The sequence below is a fragment of the Delphinapterus leucas genome, chromosome 16 (genome assembly GCF_059928025.1).
Source record: "Delphinapterus leucas isolate spDelLeu-1000000601 "Yukka" chromosome 16, BTC_Dleu_Yukka2, whole genome shotgun sequence".
In the NCBI taxonomy this organism is placed as follows: Eukaryota; Metazoa; Chordata; class Mammalia; order Artiodactyla; family Monodontidae; genus Delphinapterus; species Delphinapterus leucas.
In genome coordinates, this window is record NC_143144.1 from 82120863 (window position 1) to 82140621 (window position 19759).

The 19759-nt window shown below is 45.2% G+C and overlaps 1 protein-coding gene across 1 annotated transcript in view; it reads left to right on the forward strand.

Moving 5' to 3' along the window:
- Nucleotides 1-19759, forward strand: part of DOCK1 (dedicator of cytokinesis 1) — a 527459-nt gene that overhangs the window by 314721 nt on the left and 192979 nt on the right. The window contains exons 28-29 of the mRNA XM_089898353.1: nucleotides 6837-6938; nucleotides 14141-14235. Coding sequence (XP_089754479.1) covers nucleotides 6837-6938; nucleotides 14141-14235 — 197 coding nt within the window. The remainder of the gene's footprint in view (nucleotides 1-6836; nucleotides 6939-14140; nucleotides 14236-19759) is intronic.

Here is a 19759-nt window from a genome sequence, read left to right on the forward strand (position 1 = left end):
GAGTTGTAAAAACTTTTTTTATTGTCAGTTTAATGTGAAGAGACAGATGAGTTTGTGTTTTCAGTGTTTTAAATTTGTTATGTGGAAGCCCCCTACGTATAGTTTCACAAACATCATCTCTACAGAGACTTTGGAGGACGCTTTGGGGCAGTTAATGACATTTTGGGATATTCTTTCTGTTATCTTTTTGGACTCCCTATTTTTCTCTCTTAAATTTACTTGTAACACATAGAACCTGTAAATGTTTCACCATTGGCTTTCCCTCTTGAAAACAGGAAGCCTTTGCGTTCTCGAGAGCTTTCTCCTCATCTGTCCAAGAACTTATCCGTACGGGGATTTATTTCACGTCACCCCTGCCTCTGAAACAGAGCACTCAGCTCTCAATTACATTCCCTTTTCCAAATCCTCGTCCTCATAAAGTTGCTTTACAGTATTGATTCTTTGGCTGGAATGCTCCCCAATATGAAAGTCATCCAGAATCCATCAAGTCATCCGTCTTCCTGTCTTTACTACAATTCTTGCCCAGTGTCATTTAGCAGTATCATTGGAGGATTACTTTTTCTTTAATTTTTAATGGTGATGAAGTAGGTTTGATTTCATTGATATATTTGAAATGAAACATATAAATGAGAATTCCTCTTCAAAGCACTTGCCTTTGTGAAACACGTTTAAAATTTTTATTTTTTTTTTTTGCGGTACGCGGGCCTCTCACTGCTGTGGCCTCTCCCGTTGCGGAGCACAGGCTCCAGACGCGCAGGCTCAGCGGCCATGGCTCACGGGCCCAGCCACTCCGCGGCATGTGGGATCTTCCCGGACCGGGGCACGAACCCGTGTCCCCTGCATCGGCAGGCGGACTCTCAACCACTGCGCCACCAGGGAAGCCCACGTTTAAAATTTTTAACATCTCATCACTGGCCACCAAGAAGTGTAATCCCCAATTCAAATAATAGATTCTCCTGATTCAAGCCTGGTGCCCGTCCTCCAGACTCCATGCTCCTGGGGCTCTCTCCGCATCTCCAGTAGCTTCTGTGGTTTGGAGCTGCCCCCAAATCCCTTGGCGTTCAGAACACTTGGACGAGAGTTAACTTTTCTGCCTGTGCCGAGTGCCCCACGCACAATGTGAGCCCCGCGGTCATATGAAACATTCTGGACTGGCGGATGGAATTACCAAGAGCAATTTCATACGTTATTGTTCAAGCCACATAACTCAGTCCTGATGTTAGTACATAAAGGAAGCACCCCTTCACAGCTCAGGCCTGTGAGTTCAAATCCTTGGGATGTTTCCTTCTAGTTCATGTACTCAGTCTTGGACCTTAGACTAGCCAAAGATGACAAAGATACCATTGAAAAGAACTCATCCTAAGTTCCCATTCTCCAAAATCTGTTCTTTCTTAAAAACCTTCTGTCTCTATATCCTGTAGGGACTTTGTGCATTCACTAGCCTGCCACTCAGTGTCCCCTGCTCCACCAGCAGTGCTCCATTCTACCTGTCCTCCTACCTGTCCTCTGTCTTACCTGTCCTCCTTCCTACCTGTCCTCCATCCAATCTGTCCTTCATTCTACCTGTCCATCTGCCTAGAGCACTGGGGTGCCAGACAGATTTAAAACTGGGGCATTGAGGGTAGTTCTAGGAGGGAGGGCTCAGAGGCAAGTTCAGTCCAGGGCTTGAGCAGTGGTGACCTAGTCCTTGTGGATGGGGGAGCCCCATGAAAGAGATTTTTGAGGATAAGGGAGTAGGAAATGGGGACTCACGGGCAGAGGGAGAAAGAGGAGATCTCATCTGTTTCTCTCAGGACTACCTTTTAAAATACTAATATAGGGACTTCCCTGGTGGCACAGTGGTTAAGAATCCACCTGCGAATGCAGGGGACACAGGTTTGAACCCTGGTCTGGGAAGATCCCACATGCTGCGGAGCAAATAAGCCCGTGCGCCACAACTACTGATCCTGCGCTCTAGAGCCCATGAGCCACAACTACTGAGCCCGCGTGCCACAACTACTGAGCCCACATGTCACAACTACTGAAGTGTGCGCCTAGAGCCCATTCGCTGCAACAAGAGAAGCTCCGCACTCACCACAACGAGAGGAAGCCCACATGCAGCAACAAAGACCCTACGCAGCCAAAAATCAATCAATAAAAATTTATATAAAAAATAAAATACTAATATATTTTCCATTATAAAAGTAATCTGGGGGCTGCCCTGGTGGCGCAGTGGTTGAGCGTGCACCTGCCGATGCAGGGGACACGGGTTCGTGCCCCGGTCCGGGAAGATCCTACATGCCGCGGAGCGGCTGGGCCCATGAGCCATGACCGCTGAGCCTGCGCGTCCGGAGCCTGTGCTCCACAACAGGAGAGGCCACAACAGTGAGAGGCCCGCGTACCGCAAAAAAAAAAAGTAATCTGGGCTCCTCCTCCCATCCCACAACTGTCTGATGTTTTTTCTTCTAATCGTTTCTTCTTTTTTATTTTTTTCCTATGCTATATTTATATTCTTTGTTTTGCTGAAAAGTATATGTACCATAATTATGTCTGATTTTCATCGTTGAGCATTTTCTTATGTTATTAAAATAGTTCGTATTTTCATGATTAGTATTTGATGGTTGCATAATATTTCATCAGAAAACTATGGTGTGGTTACGTGATTTAGCAAATAAAAATCTACTTCAGGTAAACAACAGATCATTTTCTTAGTATCTGAATGTCTGATGTGAAATTTCCGATACAAAATTTGGGACATACTCATTTATCTGAGATTCAAATTGAGCTGGGCATCCTGTATTTTATCTTGCAACCTTACAAAATCTCATATTACTTATACAGTTCCTAGCTGTTGAACATTGAGATGTTTTCAGTGATGCAATGGACATCTTTGGGCATAAAATTTCTAATTCTGAATTACTTCCTTAGGTGGCTTGTTAGAAGTAGAATTACCCTGAGCAGATGAGTATCGTTTTTCCCAAGACTTTTCAAACCTATTGCCAAATCACTTTTTAAAAAGGTTACAGCAATTTATGCTCCTGCCAGTGCCGTCTAAGAGTGCTCATCCCCTGCGCCCGTGCTAACATTATCATCACTTAAATACTCCTCTGCTACTTTGGCAGGCAAATGATGACATACCGTTTTCATCTTTGATTACTAATGAAGTTCACATTTTTTGTTTATGAGGCTTTCTTTCCATGACCTGATTTTTAAGTTTTCTTCCACTGCCTCCTGATTTCTCTGTCCCTATTTTGCATTGCTTTGAAGTCACAAGGAATATGTCTTATTTTTATTTATTTTCTCATTTTTACTCAGCCACTGGGGCTGGAACCCCGTCCCCAGGCTCAGGTTCCAGGAGGAATTCTGCACAATCACCACCCGCCTACCTGCCAGCCCACCCACTGTCTGACATGACAGCTTCCTAGGACTTCTAAATGCATTTCCAATAAATCAATGACAAAGCATAGAATAGTAATTTTATTCTGAGCCTGCAGAATAAGTTTCTTTTGACAGCTCTCCCCCATTTCTGTTTCTGGTGTATGATTGGTTTCAAATACAGCTTCCATAAATACCTGCTTTTTATCTACCCGTAAAAACCCACCACTCTGCTCTAGAGGGTTCCACGGAGTTCACGTGGGCAGTCATGCTCCATAGCGTCCGCTATGCTTCTTCTCTAAAGATACTGGCCCCCATGGATGGGACTCCATTCCAAAGGAAAGGGGGAGCCTTTCTGTGAAATTTGACAGGCATAGTACCTCTTTCCTCGTGGGGTCTAAAGCTTCAGCTTAGAAGAGGGCTGAAGTAGCAAGATTTGCTTCCTCAGAAAGACTGAACAGCACACATTGCTTCTGGAACATTTCCTTAAGCTAAGTAAAGAGCACATTTGCACCTGCTGGACTTTTTTTTTTTTTTTGCAGTGCGCCGGCCTCTCACTGTTGTGGCCTCTCCCGTTGCGGAGCACAGGCTCCAGACGCACAGGCGCAGCGGCCATGGCTCACGGGCCCAGCCGCTCCGCGGCATGTGGGATCCTCCCGGACCGGGGCACGAACCCCTGTCCCCTGCATCGGCAGGTGGACTCTCAACCACTGCGCCACCAGGGAAGCCCCATTGGCCTTTTGACCTCTAACTCATGGCGATGACCTGCCTCTGTCCCTTTCTCTGGGCTACTCCAGTTAGTCCCCATTGCAGTTAAATAGGAGGCCATTTGGTTGCCCTCTCTGTGACGTTCTCATCCAGAGAGAAGGCTTCCCGACCGGCCATTTAAGTATTCCCAGGACTTGCTTTATGGAAATTGCTACGTTCTCTTCAGTTTTTCATGTCATGCATCGTGTCAGTTCCCCGAGCCTTTGCCTTGCATGAATTTTCAGCATTACATGGCACTCTGCTCCCTAAATTATGTCCACGTCCCATGTTCGAGTATCTGGCCAGATTCCTGATGCTCTAGTTTTTTTTCCATTAATGTTACTCAGTGTGTATGTCCTTTGCATTTTCAAGACTGCTCTGGGGCTGTGGTCTTCTTTTCTTTCCACTTTCAACTTGGTATCTTAAGTACAGTACATATGTCTATTGCTCTGAATTATACACAGCTACCTTTGTGATTTCAATGATTCTAATTTGTAAGTCCCTATTCTTTAACTCTTTTGACCTGCAGAGGATTAATCTGAGCCCCTGTTAGGTGAACCTTGACTGATATAGGCCTTTTCTTGCTCTAGAAAAGCTCCCTGTCTAGTAGGGTGGAGTCCAGGTCACAGCCACCTCGGTCAGGGTAGAAATTGGGACACTGTCTCTGGCCGCCTTTCCATTTCCTCATCCTCTTCCCAACTTTCTCTGATGACCACAGAAGTGCATGAAGTCTCTACTTCATGTTGGCCATTGTCAGTGACCTCAGATTTCTCAGAAAAATAATTAAAGTGCCTATCTGGATAAGAGGAAAATTAGCTCAGCTACTAAGCACCTACCTTGTAGCTGGTGTGCTGGGTTCACAGCCGGTTTTCCATATTCTCATCAAGAGGGGAACACCACTCAGCCTCAGTTTTACTGCCTATAAAATGGGACGAGATGAGAATCTGTGGTGTGATTGAATGAGGCCATGGTTCTAATGGCCTCAGCACAGCGCCTGACATATTGCAATTGGTCAACGTGTAAAGTTATGAAGACTGATATCCCAAAGGTGGCATCTCATCAGGAGTAAAGAAGATACAAAGGCGGCTTCTCTTGAGCTCAGCGGAATGCCAAATATTTACATATTTCAAAAGTGTATACTCATACGGGCTTCCCTGGTGGCACAGTGGTTGGGAGTCTACCTGCCTATGCAGGGGACACGGGTTCGTGCCCCAGCCTGGGAAGACCCCACATGCCGCAGAGCGGCTGGGCCCGTGAGCCATGGCTGCTGAGCCTGCGCGTCCGGAGCCTATGCTCCGCAACGGGAGAGGCCACAGCAGTGAGAGGCCCACGTACCGCAAAAAACAAACAAACAAACAAACAAACAAAAAAAGTGTATGCTCATAAATAGACATTTTACCATTTTACGGATCATTCCTCCAAAGAAGGAAAACAAGCATTATTTAGCTCTTTCCCCAAACATCAACTTGAAATCTAAATTTCAGCAATTATCATCATTAATAAATAGTTTACATTTCTGGGCAAATGGAAGATACCTTATTATCATTATTTTACTTGTTCAACTTACGTAACGCATCCTCTGAGGACCCATTTGGAAGCATATATGTTTATTATAGATATAAAATGGATCCGAAAAAATTTTGGGCTTTAACATTTCACTGTAGAGCATGCATTTGAAATGAATACGAGAGATATTTAGGCATTCAAATACATTGCTTGTAAAACAGTTAGTAAAAGAACGCAATTTGTGAACTCATTTAATAAGGCAAAATTAAGGACATGTCTCAAAGTATATCTCATCCTATAATTTTACCAGACTTGTGCTAGTTTAATGGGAGAAAATATATGTCCTCTGTTTCTTGAAATATCATTACTTTAGGGGAAGATATTTAAAAGCAAAGAAGTCTTTTAGGAAATTGTTAGCCATGAACCCCAGAAGTGATACATTGCAGTTAATGGCAATGGGACTGCTTAACCCCCTGCTCCCCCGCTAGACCAAATCCCCCTTAGTGTGTCTGCACACACACACACGTGCACAGACCTGCACACACAAACACATCCACATGCACAGCCGCTTGCATGCTGGTCACTTCTGTTGCTAAGTGCTCTGGCCCCTCAGGTTCTCCATGTCTTGATTTTGTTTGGTGGTTTCTTTGTTCCCCTTCTTTTCCTTTCCTGCCAGCTCTGTCTGGTACGAGAAATTCCCCATCTCTCCCACTTTATATTCTGATGAGGTTGCATTCCTCCTCACATGCTTCTGGTGGAGGAGAAGTGAGCCATAACTCATTGTGGAGTCGGTGGTTATTGCCTCCAAGTTGGCCAAGGGGGATAGAGGCATATTTTGAGAAATAAAAGTCCTCTCGTTGCCACAGCCCAGGAGCAGGGGCTGCACACACACTTTGCCTGATAACAGGGGCAGCAACTTTCCAGGGAACACAACGCACAGTGGTGGCGGTTTCGAGCCTGTCTTTCATTGCACATATTTAATTCGAGAATATTTCAAGCTTGTTTTTTCCAGACTGGACAGTCATGTATCAGGAAACATTTAATGTAGTTAGAAGGAAATGTAGCAAAAGGAAAGATGGTGAGGCTGGAGTGACCGCTCTCTTAGCTGGCCAGCCTGGCACATGGCTTCTCCCTGGTGGGCTTTGATCCCAGATGCTTAGTTTACATCAGTTTCTCCCATGAGTGTTGTGGGTCTCCTCATCTCATTGTATCTTTTGATTTGTTTACAGGGAAACTTCGTGGCCTGTATGACAGCTATTTTACGACAAATGGAAGATTATCATTATGCCCATTTGATCAAGACTTTTGGGAAAATGAGGACCGATGTGGTGGTGAGTGTAACTTTGACTTTCTATAACTGTGTTTTGAGGCCAGCATTTTAGGCAAAACGCTGATGTAAGTATTTCCATTTTCAATATGATTTTGGACTTGTCTCCACTTGATTTCAGAAGCCACCAGGGATGGTCTAACTAAAGGCGTGTTTGTAAGAAGATAAGGGTCAAGATACAGACTCTCTCCTTATACTGACCTGGGGAGTGATTCAGGGTGTCAGCCGAGAAAAGTCCCTTTTCTTTTTTCTCCCATGCTTTGTGGTCACGGAAAATTTGGAGATGTTACCCATGGAGAGTCTGTCATTAACTGCTGTTCATTTATTGATTGGTTTTCAATAGCAGAAGCCAGGGAGCATTGTCAGCCTTAAATTGTGCTCCTTTATTAATTAGCTTTAGTCACGGAGGCTCATTAGCATTTCTCGAAATAATTCTCTAGTCATCCTCAGTGAGAGTATGATACAACTTAATTAGGAGACGTACAGAGGGGAACTTAGGAGCTCTGTCCGTAACAAGCTGACATCGCAGGGCCATACAGCAGATGTCCTCTGTGAAGCCGCAGCCAATGTGTCTCCAGAGTTTCTGAGTATATGTCCACCTCGGCTCTCCTGTCTGGGAACACAGACTCCATTTCTGAGGCCCCTAGATTCCTATAGACTGCAGCAAGTTCTACTAGCGTTTCCAGAACAAGGTTGGTTGCACTTTACATCAATCTTATTAAGGGATAGAGACAACGCATTTAAGGCTTTTTTCCAAAGGATTAATTCTAATTAAAAAAACTACCTTATTAACTGTTGCTGCTATATGTGTGTGTGTGTACATATGTATATTTAAATTATATATATAATATTTAATATAATAATAATAAATATATGTATTTAAATTTCTAAAAAATGGATTTATACCTTAAAATCATAGCAATTTTCCTTAAATAAAAGTCAAGGAGCAAGAATGTGTATGTGTTTGTGTGTCTCTGTGTTTAGTCTTCCTTAAAAATATTAACGAGCAGTTTAATGTAGGACTGTACTCAGGCGTGTAACATATAGCACATGTGATTATATCCTGTGATTCTTCAGCAGTCATGGCATAGTGAAGTCAGATTTGCCATGTGAAACATTTCATGCCTCATGTTTGATCAGGGGAAGGATAGTTGTAGCTGAACCTTTATGAACAATTTCCTAGACAACACTTCAGGCTGAATAATAAACTTTTCAGAATGAGAAGCATTACCTGTGCTGAAAACTTAGGACTCCATTTAATTATTTGCCCTTTATCAGAATAGTCACATGATCAAAATCATACTATTCATGAAAACTGTTAAAAATATTTAATCTGGGGCTTCCCTGGTGGCACAGTGGTTGAGAGTCCGCCTGCCGATACAGGGGACGCGGGTTCGTGCCCCGGTCCGGGTGGATCCCACATGCCGCGGAGCGGCTGGGCCCGTGAGCCATGGCCGCTGAGCCTGCGCGTCCAGAGCCTGTGCTCCGCAACGGGAGAGGCCGCAACAGTGAGAGGCCCGCGTACCGCAAAAAAAAAAAAAATATATATATATATATATATATATATTAATCTGAATTATTCAGTGTTGCAGTGGATAGGGAAGCTTCAATGTATTGTGAAAAGCGATTATACAAAATAGTGTTTAAAAATGACTGTAATTTGCTGAATTCCAAGTGTGTACCCTCTCTCCTTGCACAGAGTAGATCATCAGATACTTGTTGCATGTTGTGCTCCTGATATCCCAAGGGATTTTGGTTCCTTAGACACAGTAGTTCAGAACAGCAATTATTTGCAGACAATTGGATTTCCATTATAAAATGGCATTTGTGGTTTGGATATCATAAATTCATACTGCAAGGATTGTAAACCTTTTTTATTGTTGTTAATTGGTCAGAACTTTGTAAAATGTGTTCCTATCTATTAACTATACATAGAGGGTATTTGACTATTTTTCTACTAGGACAAATGCTCACAAAAATGAAAGGTCGTTGTGTGTTAAATAATTGGAAGTTAATTAGTAATGCAGTGTACGAAGAGCCTAGATCATTTTCTCAAGACTACTTCCTTGTAAGAAGTGCTTCTTCAGGTTTTCAAATTCAGCTCTGGTTTGGTTGGATGAGTCATTCCCATACAAAATCTCAGTTATTATCAACACCAAAGTCACAGGCCTCAGAACTGGTACTTTTACAGTCTCTCAAGTGACCCTTTGGACCCCAAGACAGTGGAAGGATGGAGCACAGCATGGAACTGAAAGGCTAATCCAGGAAAGGAAAAGGGTGGACGCGTTTGGCTCAAAACTCTCTCATAACAGAGACAGTCCCTTTAGGATGGTGAGCCATGTGGGGTCTTTAAGTTCTTCTGCAGTGGAGATGCTGGCCTGAAGAAGGGGCTGCTAGCTGTCTTGTGTCCCAGTTACTGAAGCAGGACCACAGGTGGAGAACTTACTCAGTGTCCATAGTAAGATCAGAGGTGAAGAGGAGTACTCTGGGCCTTCCAGTGGAGCCTGTTCTCTTGACACTTGTCCCAGATTCCCACTAAGTGGCCATAAAGGAATGTTTGTGGAGCGACTGAGTGAATAATGAGGTATCCAAGAACAGTGCAGGTGGAAGTAACGCTTATTGGTTACAGGTTGAGTGAATGCAGGATACAGGACGGCGAAGGGTGAAAGAACCAGGCTATGGGGTCCCTCTCATCTCCAAGGAGGACCCAGGGGCAGCCACAGGCTACCGTGCATCCCCGCCTCTTTCTGTGGCCTCTCCCAGTCCTGTGCAATTGTAGGTTATGTAGAGAAGCCCGGTCAGGCAGAGCTCTGAGCTCTTAGCATCCTCCTCCTGGATTACCCTCCTGCCTCCATTCAGCTTCCATCCCAACACCTTCTGGGAACCCCTACCCGACACCTGCCTTGACCTCACCTGGTGGCTATTGCCCACTGCCCCTTCCCTTGTACCTTGTCCATCCCAGTCAACCAGCAGCCTGTGCTGGGGTGGTCCAGCGTGACTTCTCACAAATGGAAAGTGGTGAGGATGCTCACAGGGATTATGAAAGCAAGAATATTTGCCAGGTGACTGTCCTTGCCTGGGAAACATTCTGCTATTGGGCAGGCCTGGTCTTAAAGAGCCTTGATTTCCGTGTGAAATGGCCACCGAAGGGTGATTCGCAAGCTTGTGTAGGGAATGTCATGAGTAGCAGGAGGAGCCTTGCTCTGAGCATCCATTTCTTTATTTCTTGTGACCATTCCTCGTAGATGAAGCTTTACCAAAGACTGTCTCCACTGGATGATGAGTTTGGGGGTGCAGAATCCTTTTATAGTGAATTCACTCAATAGCTGTTTATTGGAGACTGACTTTGTGTTAACAGGCGGAGGAGGTGACAGCAGGCAATGCAGACGGGTCTTGCTCTCGTGGCCCCCAGTCTAGTGGAGAATATCACAGGTGATCAGGGAGTCCTTCAGATAACCCAGGCTATCCGTGCTCCAAAAGAATGATGCCTGTAAAGCAGCCAGACTGGACTGAGTCGGGTGGTCAGGAAGCCTTCTTTGCAAAGGAGAGGATTGTGGAATATCGAGGAATAGAAGAGAGGACATTCACTGTAGGTGGTAGAGCAGCAAGAGTCCCGGGGGTGAGGTGCAGCCAGACAGGTGCTGGGGCATCAAACTGCGCAGGACCCCATTGGTCATGATAAGAGGCTTTGTGTTTTTCTGCTTGTTTGGTTTCCGTTTCTGTATCATTTATTTACTGTTTTTCCCTTAATTATTTTAAAATTATTTTTAGAGCATCTATTTTTTGAGTAAACTTTTTATTTTGAGAAGATTGTAGCGTCACATGCAGCTGGAAAAAATAATGCAGAGCACCCCTGTATTCTTTACCCAGTTTCTCCCAATAGTGGCATCTTGCAAAACTATAGAACAATGTCAAAATCAGAATGTTGACGGTGATACAGTTCACTGATCTCATGTTGATTCTCTCCATTTTGCTTGTGCTCTTTGCTCTATTTATCTTGAAAAATTTCAGACATACAGAAAAGCTGAAAGAGTAGTACAATGGAAACCATTATTCCTGTCATCTGAATTCATCAGTTGGAAGCATTTTGCCATATTTGCCTCCCCTGTGTCTCTATGGACCTCTTTCTATGGAGCCAAATCCCATAAGTATGTGAGAAACATGTAAGTGGTTCAGCAAGTATCTCTCAAGGTTGAGGACAATAGTCAACGGCCTTAATGACCTTCCAGAACATAACAGTCATCTCTTCATACCATCTGTATTCCAATTTCTCCTCAGTTCTCCCCAGTCTTTGTTGTATTTCATTATAGGCTTTCTCAAATCTGCATCTAGTCTGGATTCACACGTTGTATTTGGTTATCTCTCATTCATCTCTTCTTTTTTCTAGAATGAGTTCATCACCTTGTTTTTCCTTCCCATTCATGGCATTGCTTTTTAAAATTCTATTTCATTTTTATTTATTTTTTTGAAGGGATAAAGTCGCTAGCTTTGCAGACTTTCACCCATTCTGGAATTTTTGATTGCTGCCTTGTGTACAGATTTGTTTCTGCAAATTCCTATGTCCTGCAAACTGGAAGCTTGATCTAAAATTCAAGTTCACCCTTTTGGCAAGCGGAATAGAAGTTGGTGTTAAAGCATTCCCTGGTGTGTCTGTTGGGAGTCTGGAAATGCTGGGCTGACCACTACTGATGATGCTGGGTTTGATCACTTGGTTAAAAGGGAGTAACTCCCAGACCTCTCTGTTGTGAAGATACATGCCCCTTGAAGATTATCATGTAATCTTTGGGTAATACTTTGGCATCTGCAGAAAATTGCAAAGGTCTTCCTCTAGCAATCTTTCACCTGATAAGTTTAGCATGTATTGATGGTCCTTGTCTGAAACAGTTATTTCTCTGACTTAAGAGAATGGTGACTTCCTACTTCCGAGAATCAAGACTCTTTGGCTTTAATCTAGGAACACTGGGAAGCCCCTGAGGACGTGGGTTTAGTGGGAGATTGGGGGAAGTGTTGGTGCCCTGATCTGATTTGTAATTTGAAAAGGTCACCCTGGGTGAAGTGTGGGGACTAAGAGAGACAAGAATGACCATAGGTAGATGGGCTAGGATGCCCTGCTGGTAGTCCAGGTGAAAAAGGATGATCAGTTATCCAAGTGGGTGGGTATAGAGATGGACAGAAGCAGATGGTTTTACAAGAAGATTTTGCCTGTGGAATACACTGATGGCTCTTGTTAGAGCTGTCCACTTATTATATGGAGCATCTTGTGAATAATCTAAAAATGCAGCAGGGATGGATTGATTTTAAAAAGATGAAATTTTCACAAAATATCTCGTTAATCTTCCAACTCCCCTCTTTGACTTGCAGATAGCAGTTGTAATAGTCTGCTCAGCCTCGTCGGCCGTTCTAGGCAAATGCAATGGTGGGGACTGCCGCCATGGCCAGTAAATTATGCAGACTGACAGGGGAGCCTTGCAAAACCTCATCTCCGGCAATCTGCAGCATTTTGTTTGATCAGCAAAGTACCAACATTTAACAGCTGAGCCATACTAATGAAGTACGGGACTCTGTTTCCTAGAGGGAGAAAAAAAAAGGAATTGGGAAAATATGCTTCTCTTCTAGAATAATAAAAACCAGACCCTGTATCTCAATTATTAGGCTTCGAGGAGTGATCAGCAAGAACGCCAGCAACTTCATGCAAATAGAGATGTGACTAAATTACGGCACTCAGCCGGCGAAGTAGGCAACCTGGTCATTAAAATGTGAAACTCTCGACAAAGTGGGGAAACTTAAGGAGTGAAGTATGAATTTCAGTAATTAAACTGGGGAGAGAAACTGTTCCTTGTGTCAGGGGGCACCTAGAACACCCCTGCTCACAAGCCCTGCTGGTCAGGGCTCCTGTGGGCAGAGTCTGGAGGACATGGAACTGACTTTTCCCTCCTGACTCTGCCCGGGATCCTAACCTCTCCTGCACTGGAGGCCTCTGTTGTATAAAGGGTGATCACGATTGCTCCTTGAGTTTTTATTCATGGGAGGAGGCTCGACAAACCCCTCCCAAGGCAGAGATGACTCCCTGTAACCTGGCATTGCTGTTACGGTTGCAGAGGAAGCATCTCTGAACATCGGCTTATTGCTGCTGTCGATGGAACTGGTGTCTCTTTGCAAGAAGTTCTTGGGTAGAACTTTGTGCTGGGAATTGCTTTCTTGGCTGCATAAATCCTGTTCACCACCTTGGCCTTCACAGCCATTGTACCTAATTATGAATCAGTAGATTAAATAAATGAGAAACATCCACTCTATTTGGCCGTCTCTGACTATGACCTCATTTTCCTACATGAATTCTCAGTTGCCTGTCCCCTTCCCACCCAGATCTTGAGGGAGCATGCATCCCGGGCTACCGGGATGTGTGCTTTTCAGGATAACCACTTGTTTTGTTCAGGTTAGCTCAGAATAAGCACTAAACTGTCAGATTCAAGAAATTCTCCTAATTCTGGCAGGCACAGAGTGGACCCGCTAGGAAAGGGGAACCCCTTCTCGATGCCAGGAGTGGTCTGATTGGCCAGGAAGCAAGGTGGGGCAGCAGGGCACCACTCGTGAAATTCAGGGACCATCTAGGAGACAACAGAGGTATAACTGAGGAGCTTATGGATTTGAGGATGCCACATAAAAGAGTCTGGAATGCGACCACATGCTCAAATGGTTTACTGGGAGCTGAATAGGTGCAGATGGTCAGGAGTTCCTGTTTGAGCCTTTCAGCTGTTAAATTACATAAGAAAAAGGAAAGGATAATAATACCACATATTCAACCCAATGGGCCCTGTTCATAATGAAAAATCTCTGTAGAGTAAATATAAGACATAGTTACGACCTGCGTGTTATGTCTGTTTTAAAAGGTTTCTTTAAGCAGAAAGAGTGTGACTATGTATTTGTAACCTTTGGGGACTGACTCTTTGTGACTCTTAGATATGCCCAAGGAGTATCTTTTAATATGTCCTTGAAAAAGTTCTCCGGGACAGGAGGTGCTCAGGCAAACAGAAAGGCAGAAGTGTAATACATACCTCCTGTGAAATACATCTTCATTACTTTTTCGTACGTTCTCATTCAGTTAAAAGAAAAAAAAAAAAGTCATTTATAATGTAAAATTATTCCAGGGGGCATTGGTTTTCACCTTTTTCTGGGTGGGTTGTTTCAGTGTTCTCTTTTTTATTTCAGGATTTTCTGATGGAAACATTCATCATGTTTAAGAACCTCATTGGGAAGAATGTCTACCCTTTCGACTGGGTGATCATGAACATGATGCAGAATAAGTGAGTACAGGGGAAGGCTCTCCTTGACGAGGTGCCTGATTCATGTCTGGTGGGAATGGAGGTGTTGCTTGGATACCATGGGGTCTCCCACAATGTACAGGGTGCTCCCCCTTCTGTGATGCAAATGGTTCTTTGGAGAAATGGGCCTGGAGATTGGGTGCTTTGCTTATGCCAGCACAGGCTCTGGGGCTGAGAACTTGGGCTCTGCCCCCTGGAGAAAACAAACATGAACATGACCCGCCTTTCCCTTCACCTTTGTCAAGGGCATCAGTTTGCCATCTAATCTTAACCATGTGTGTTTGTTACCCAAAGCGATTCTCAGCTCTGTGGGAGTTTTTTGAAAAGTGTTTGCATTTCACGTATTTCAGCTGGAAAGCGTCATGAGCATTTTCATCACACGTATTAAATATTAAGCACGTGCCTTGTTCATCTTCTTGTGAGGGCTGTTGGTTAATTTTCTAGCACTTGGGTTTTATACTTTCTGTAAGCGCCAACAAAGATCATGGGGTTCTCAATCGCATGTGGTTTCTAGAAGGAATTTCTGTTGACTTCTTTTTTCTGCTTCTTTCTTTTTGCAATTTTTATGGAGATAATTGTAGGTTCATAGTCAGTGCTGCGGTAAGAAGTAAGACAGGAGATCTTGTGTACCATTTACCCAGTTTTCCTTGATGATAACATTTTGTAAAACCTTAGCACCAAACTACAACCAGGGAACTGACATTGATACAATTTACCCATCTTCTTCAGATCTTCCCAGCTTGACTTGTACTCATTAGTGTTTGTGTTTAGTTTCTTGCAATTTTTTCACATGCATGTGTTCTCAAATCCACCCTCACGGTGAAAACACTGAACATTGCCTTCACCACAAGGGTCCCTGTGGTTCCCCATTTGTGACCTTCCCCCTTCCCTAATCCCTGGCAACCACTAATTTGTTCTCCATTTCTAAAATTTTGTCATTTCAAAAATGTTATATAAATGGAATCATACAGGCTGTAACCTTTTGGGATGATTGACTTTTTTTCTTTCACTCTGCCTAATTCCCTGGAGACTCATTTAGGTTCTCGGATCAGTGGTTTGTTCCTTTTCACTGCTGAGTTAGTGTTCCCTAGTATGGATGTGCCACAGGTGGTTTACCCATTTTTACTGTTGAAGGATGTCTAGACTATTTCCAGTTTGGGGCTATTACAAATACATCTGCTATGAACATTCCTGTACAGGTTTTTGTATGAACTTAAGTCTTCATTTCTCTGGCACAGCCGACCTGGGATGCAAATGCTGGACTGCATGGTAATCATATGTTTAGTTCTGTAAGAAACTGCGAAACTCTGCCATTCTCCATTCCCGTGAGCCATGTAAGAGAGATCCAGCTTCTCTGCATCCTCGTCTGCATTTGCTATTGTCACCATTTTTCATTTTAGCCCTTCTGATACACGTGTACGATGTCTCATTGTGGTTTTCATTTACGTTTTTCCTGAGCCTCTTTTTAATGATTTGTCCACCCTATGGATAAATTCATAGCAGCAAGGGCCTTTCCCTTTGCCTTTTGTGGGTGATGCTCCTTTCCAGGACAGCAGGGATGAAATCGGCCCTGTGTACCGTAAGCTGTGGGTTCTGAGCAGGCCTCCGCTAGGACTGAGCCGAAGTAAGTGTTGTCCATCTTAAGTCATACGTTGCTGTGGCTGAAGCCTCCTTCCTCACATCAGACAACATCTGAGAATTAAGTGGAGAGGCTCGGGAGGGAGCGGCCTCTCACAGCTGGAGATATAAACGTGGCCAGCGCTCACAGCAGGGGTCCTGGCCTTGGCCTCTTGCATTTCCACCTGCTCTCTCTTGGGATCTGAATCCTCACCCAGAAAGTGAGGAACTTAAAGCACGAGGAGTTTCTTCCTTTTTTCTCTGTCGGGATTACCTTTTGTGAGTGACGATTTAGAATGAGTCTAGAGAGCTGCAGTGTTCATGTTTTTAGTGGCCTATCTTCAACAAACAACAAACAAAACCCGCTGTCCTGGATCTACAGGAAGACTCGGGCTCTCCTTGCTCTGCTGGATGCTGTAGCTGAAAACGACAAACCCGTCCTTGTCGTCTAGCAATGAAATAACTTGGGGCCTCTGCATTTAACTAGATCCGGCAGATAAACTTGCCATGTCGGTAGTGAAAACACGACTCCGTTACTCGACTGAGTAGAGCTAAAGGCGGTCACTGAGTCAGGCAGCCGGGCGGCCCCGGGTGTGGTTGGGAGGCGTGCGTGTGGACACCTGACCCCGCACGTGGACTTGACCTGTGCTGCATCTCCCCTGCAGAGTGGCCGTGTCCTAGCACCCAGGCTGTGCGTTCCATACCCTGGGGACAAGGGTGGGAGAGGGCTGCTCCTACAACGTCAGATGCCATCTGTCCTCAGAAGTTGTGTGACTTGGTGACCCCAGTCCCAGGGGTCCCACCGAGGTCAACTGTCACCCCATTGAGGAGGATGCAGCCACACTTTACTTTGATGCAATTTTTTTTTTTTTTTTTTTTTTTGCGGTACGCAGGCCTCTCACTGTTGTGGCCTCTCCTGTTGCGGAGCACAGGCTCCGGACGCGCAGGGTCAGTGGCCATGGCTCACGGGCCCAGCCGCTCTGAGGCATGTGGGATCTTCCCGGACCGGGGCACGAACCCGTGTCCCCTGCATCGGCAGGCGGACTCTCAACCACTGCGCCACCAGGGAAGCCCCTGATGCTATTTTGATGGTGATGGAGAGTCTGTTTTCAGTTATACCCTTACAGTTGCATCATAGCCTCTTCCTGCGACTGCATCCTCTGCCTTCTCCTGCCAGCACTGGGGTATCTGATCATCACCCCAGACCTGCACGTGGGCGAAAGCCATGTGCTCTGTGACTCAAAGCATGGAGCGCAGCCCTCAGAGTTTCCTTCTCCGGAGACCCTGTCCAGCTTCTCCCGGGATGTTCTGTAGTTCCCAGGGTGAGGATGTCGCTTGACCCGTGCTCGCTGGAATAGTGCATTCCCTGCATTCCTCCTCACGTGCCACTCTGCAGGGTGCAGCCACGTGACAGAGATGCAGGTGTGCCGTGGCATCTCCACCAACCCAAGCCTTTGCATCTCAGCCACAGGGAGGAGAGCTCTTTGTTTGTAGGGAAAGGCAGCTCTGCAAGGCAGAAGCCCTGGTTTGTTGTGTCCTCTTAAAGGCAGATGCCGGAGACTTCTGAGGATAAAGTCTTGTGTCAACGATGATGGAATTAGGGTCTGGAGCCGGAAGTCCATCCTATTATCTTGGGCAGTATGCTCGTAGGCTGCAGCCCTAAAAGACATCTCCATAAAGGAGGAAACACTCAGAATGTAAAATCCCTGTGTTTTTTTTTATGTTGTACATAAAATGTACGGAGCCATCTCATCAAGAATTCTAGTACTCTGAGGCCAAGTCTTCCAGCTGACAGCGTTTCTTCCATCAGAACGCCCCAAGGAGGAGCTGTGTCTGTGTATGCCTCTTTGTGTGTGTGGTATGTGTGCATGCGCATGTATATGGTCGTTTGTGGTTGTGTGTGCACGCGCACGTGTGTGTGGGTTTGTTGATACCAAGTAAAGACCTTTTTTTTTTTTTGCCACACCGCAGCGTGTGGGATTTTAGTTCCCCAACCAGGGATTGAACCCAGGCCCTGGCAGTGAGAGCGCTGAGTCCTAACCACTGGACCGCCAGGGAGTTCCCTAAAGACACTTATATTTGCAGAGATTTTGACTCTGAGAAGCTGCAGCCCATCCGCCTTCCTCTCACAGCTGACATACTTTGCAGGCACAAGGTCCCCAGCCACAGGGAAGAACAGAAGAGCAGGCCATGAAGGAGGCATTTTAGACTCTGATCAAAGTTGGAGCTGTGAGGGACTTCCCTGGTGGTGCAGTGGTTAAGAATCCGCTTGCCAATGCAGGGGACACGGGTTCGATCCCTGGTCCGGGGAAGATCCCACATGCCACAGAGCAACTAAGCCTGTGCGCCACAACTACTGAGCCTGCGCTCTAGAGGCCACGAGCCACAACTACTGAGCCTGCGTTCTAGAGCCCGCAAGCCATGACTACTGAGCCTGCGCTCTAGAGCCCGCGTTCCACAGCTACTGAGCCCACGTGCCTAGAGCCCGAGCTCCGCAACAAGAGAAGCCACCGCAATGAGAAGCCCGTGCACTGCAACGAAGAGTAGCCCCCGCTTGCTGCAACTAGAGAAAACCCGTGCGCAGCAATGAAGACCCGACACAACCAAAAATAAATAGTCAATAAATAAATAAATAAAAAGTTGGGGCTGTGATCATTGTAATTTTCTCTCTTACATCTTACTGCCTTAAAACGCTACCCGCTCTGTTGAATAAACAATATTGAGTTTTAGAAGCTGAATCGGTTGGGTGGCTGAGGAAGATACTGCCTCCATGCAGCCAGCTGGGTACCACTTAAAGCTATCTTAAGACATCTGGTTGGTGACCCTTTAGTTTTCTTTAACATCCTTGTTTAAATGCCAGTTTCAGAGTGCAGAGTTTATCTCCTTTTTCATTTAACACACGCATTCTTTGTGATGTGTTGTGCGTTTTCATCTTCAGGCTAAGGGTGAGCTGAAACATATGCTTCCCACGTGCCAAGCGCTTCTCTGGGGAGACTACAGGTCATCATGTCCTTAATACCCTCAGCAGCACTTTGAGACAGCTGTTGTTTTTATGCCCACTTTACAGATGGGAAAGTTGAGGCACAAAGGTTTCTTAAGTTGCCAAAAAACACACAGCTGGGAGGTTATAGGGCCAGTATTTAAAGAGCCCGTAGCCTAAAACCACGCTGCTACCTTGAGTATGCCTCCTGTTTCCCGAAGAGAGTATTTTGTTTTGTTTTTAATCCTTATGTCTTTAAAACACAACTTTTCTGCAAGATTTACTACTTACCTGAGTGAATTTTAAGCACAGAAGTCAAGATGTTCCTACTTAGCTTTTTTTTTTTTTCGGTTTGTGGGCCTCTCACTGCTGTGGCCTCTCCCGTTGCGGAGCACAGGCTCCGGACGCGCAGGCTCAGCGGCCATGGCTCACGGGCCCAGCCGCTCCGCGGCATGTGGGATCTTCCCAGACCAAGGCACAAACCCGTGTCCCCTGCATCGGCAGGCGGACTCTCAACCACTGCGCCACCAGGGAAGCCCCCTACTTAGCTTTTTGGAGCCATTAAAAGTATATGCTGTTACAGAGGATCGCATCCATTACTGAGCTTTATGGAGTCCTGCTGTGAACTTTTAGGACAAAATATCACTAATATCTTAATAAAATAATTTCCCATAGAAATTACATAGATACCATATAACACTGTTTCTTTGTCGTTGTCTATTTGCCCCTTTTTATTCCTATGACTTAAGAGCTTGATATCTTACGTGCTCTGCCAGATTTGTCTGTTCCTCCTCCCGGCATGCATCAGAGGATGTTTCCTTGCCTGCTTGGGATAAGCAGTAATTCCCAGAAGTTTCCCTAGTCTGTATCTAAGTTTTAATGGCACAGCTGGACATGCAGTTTTACCAC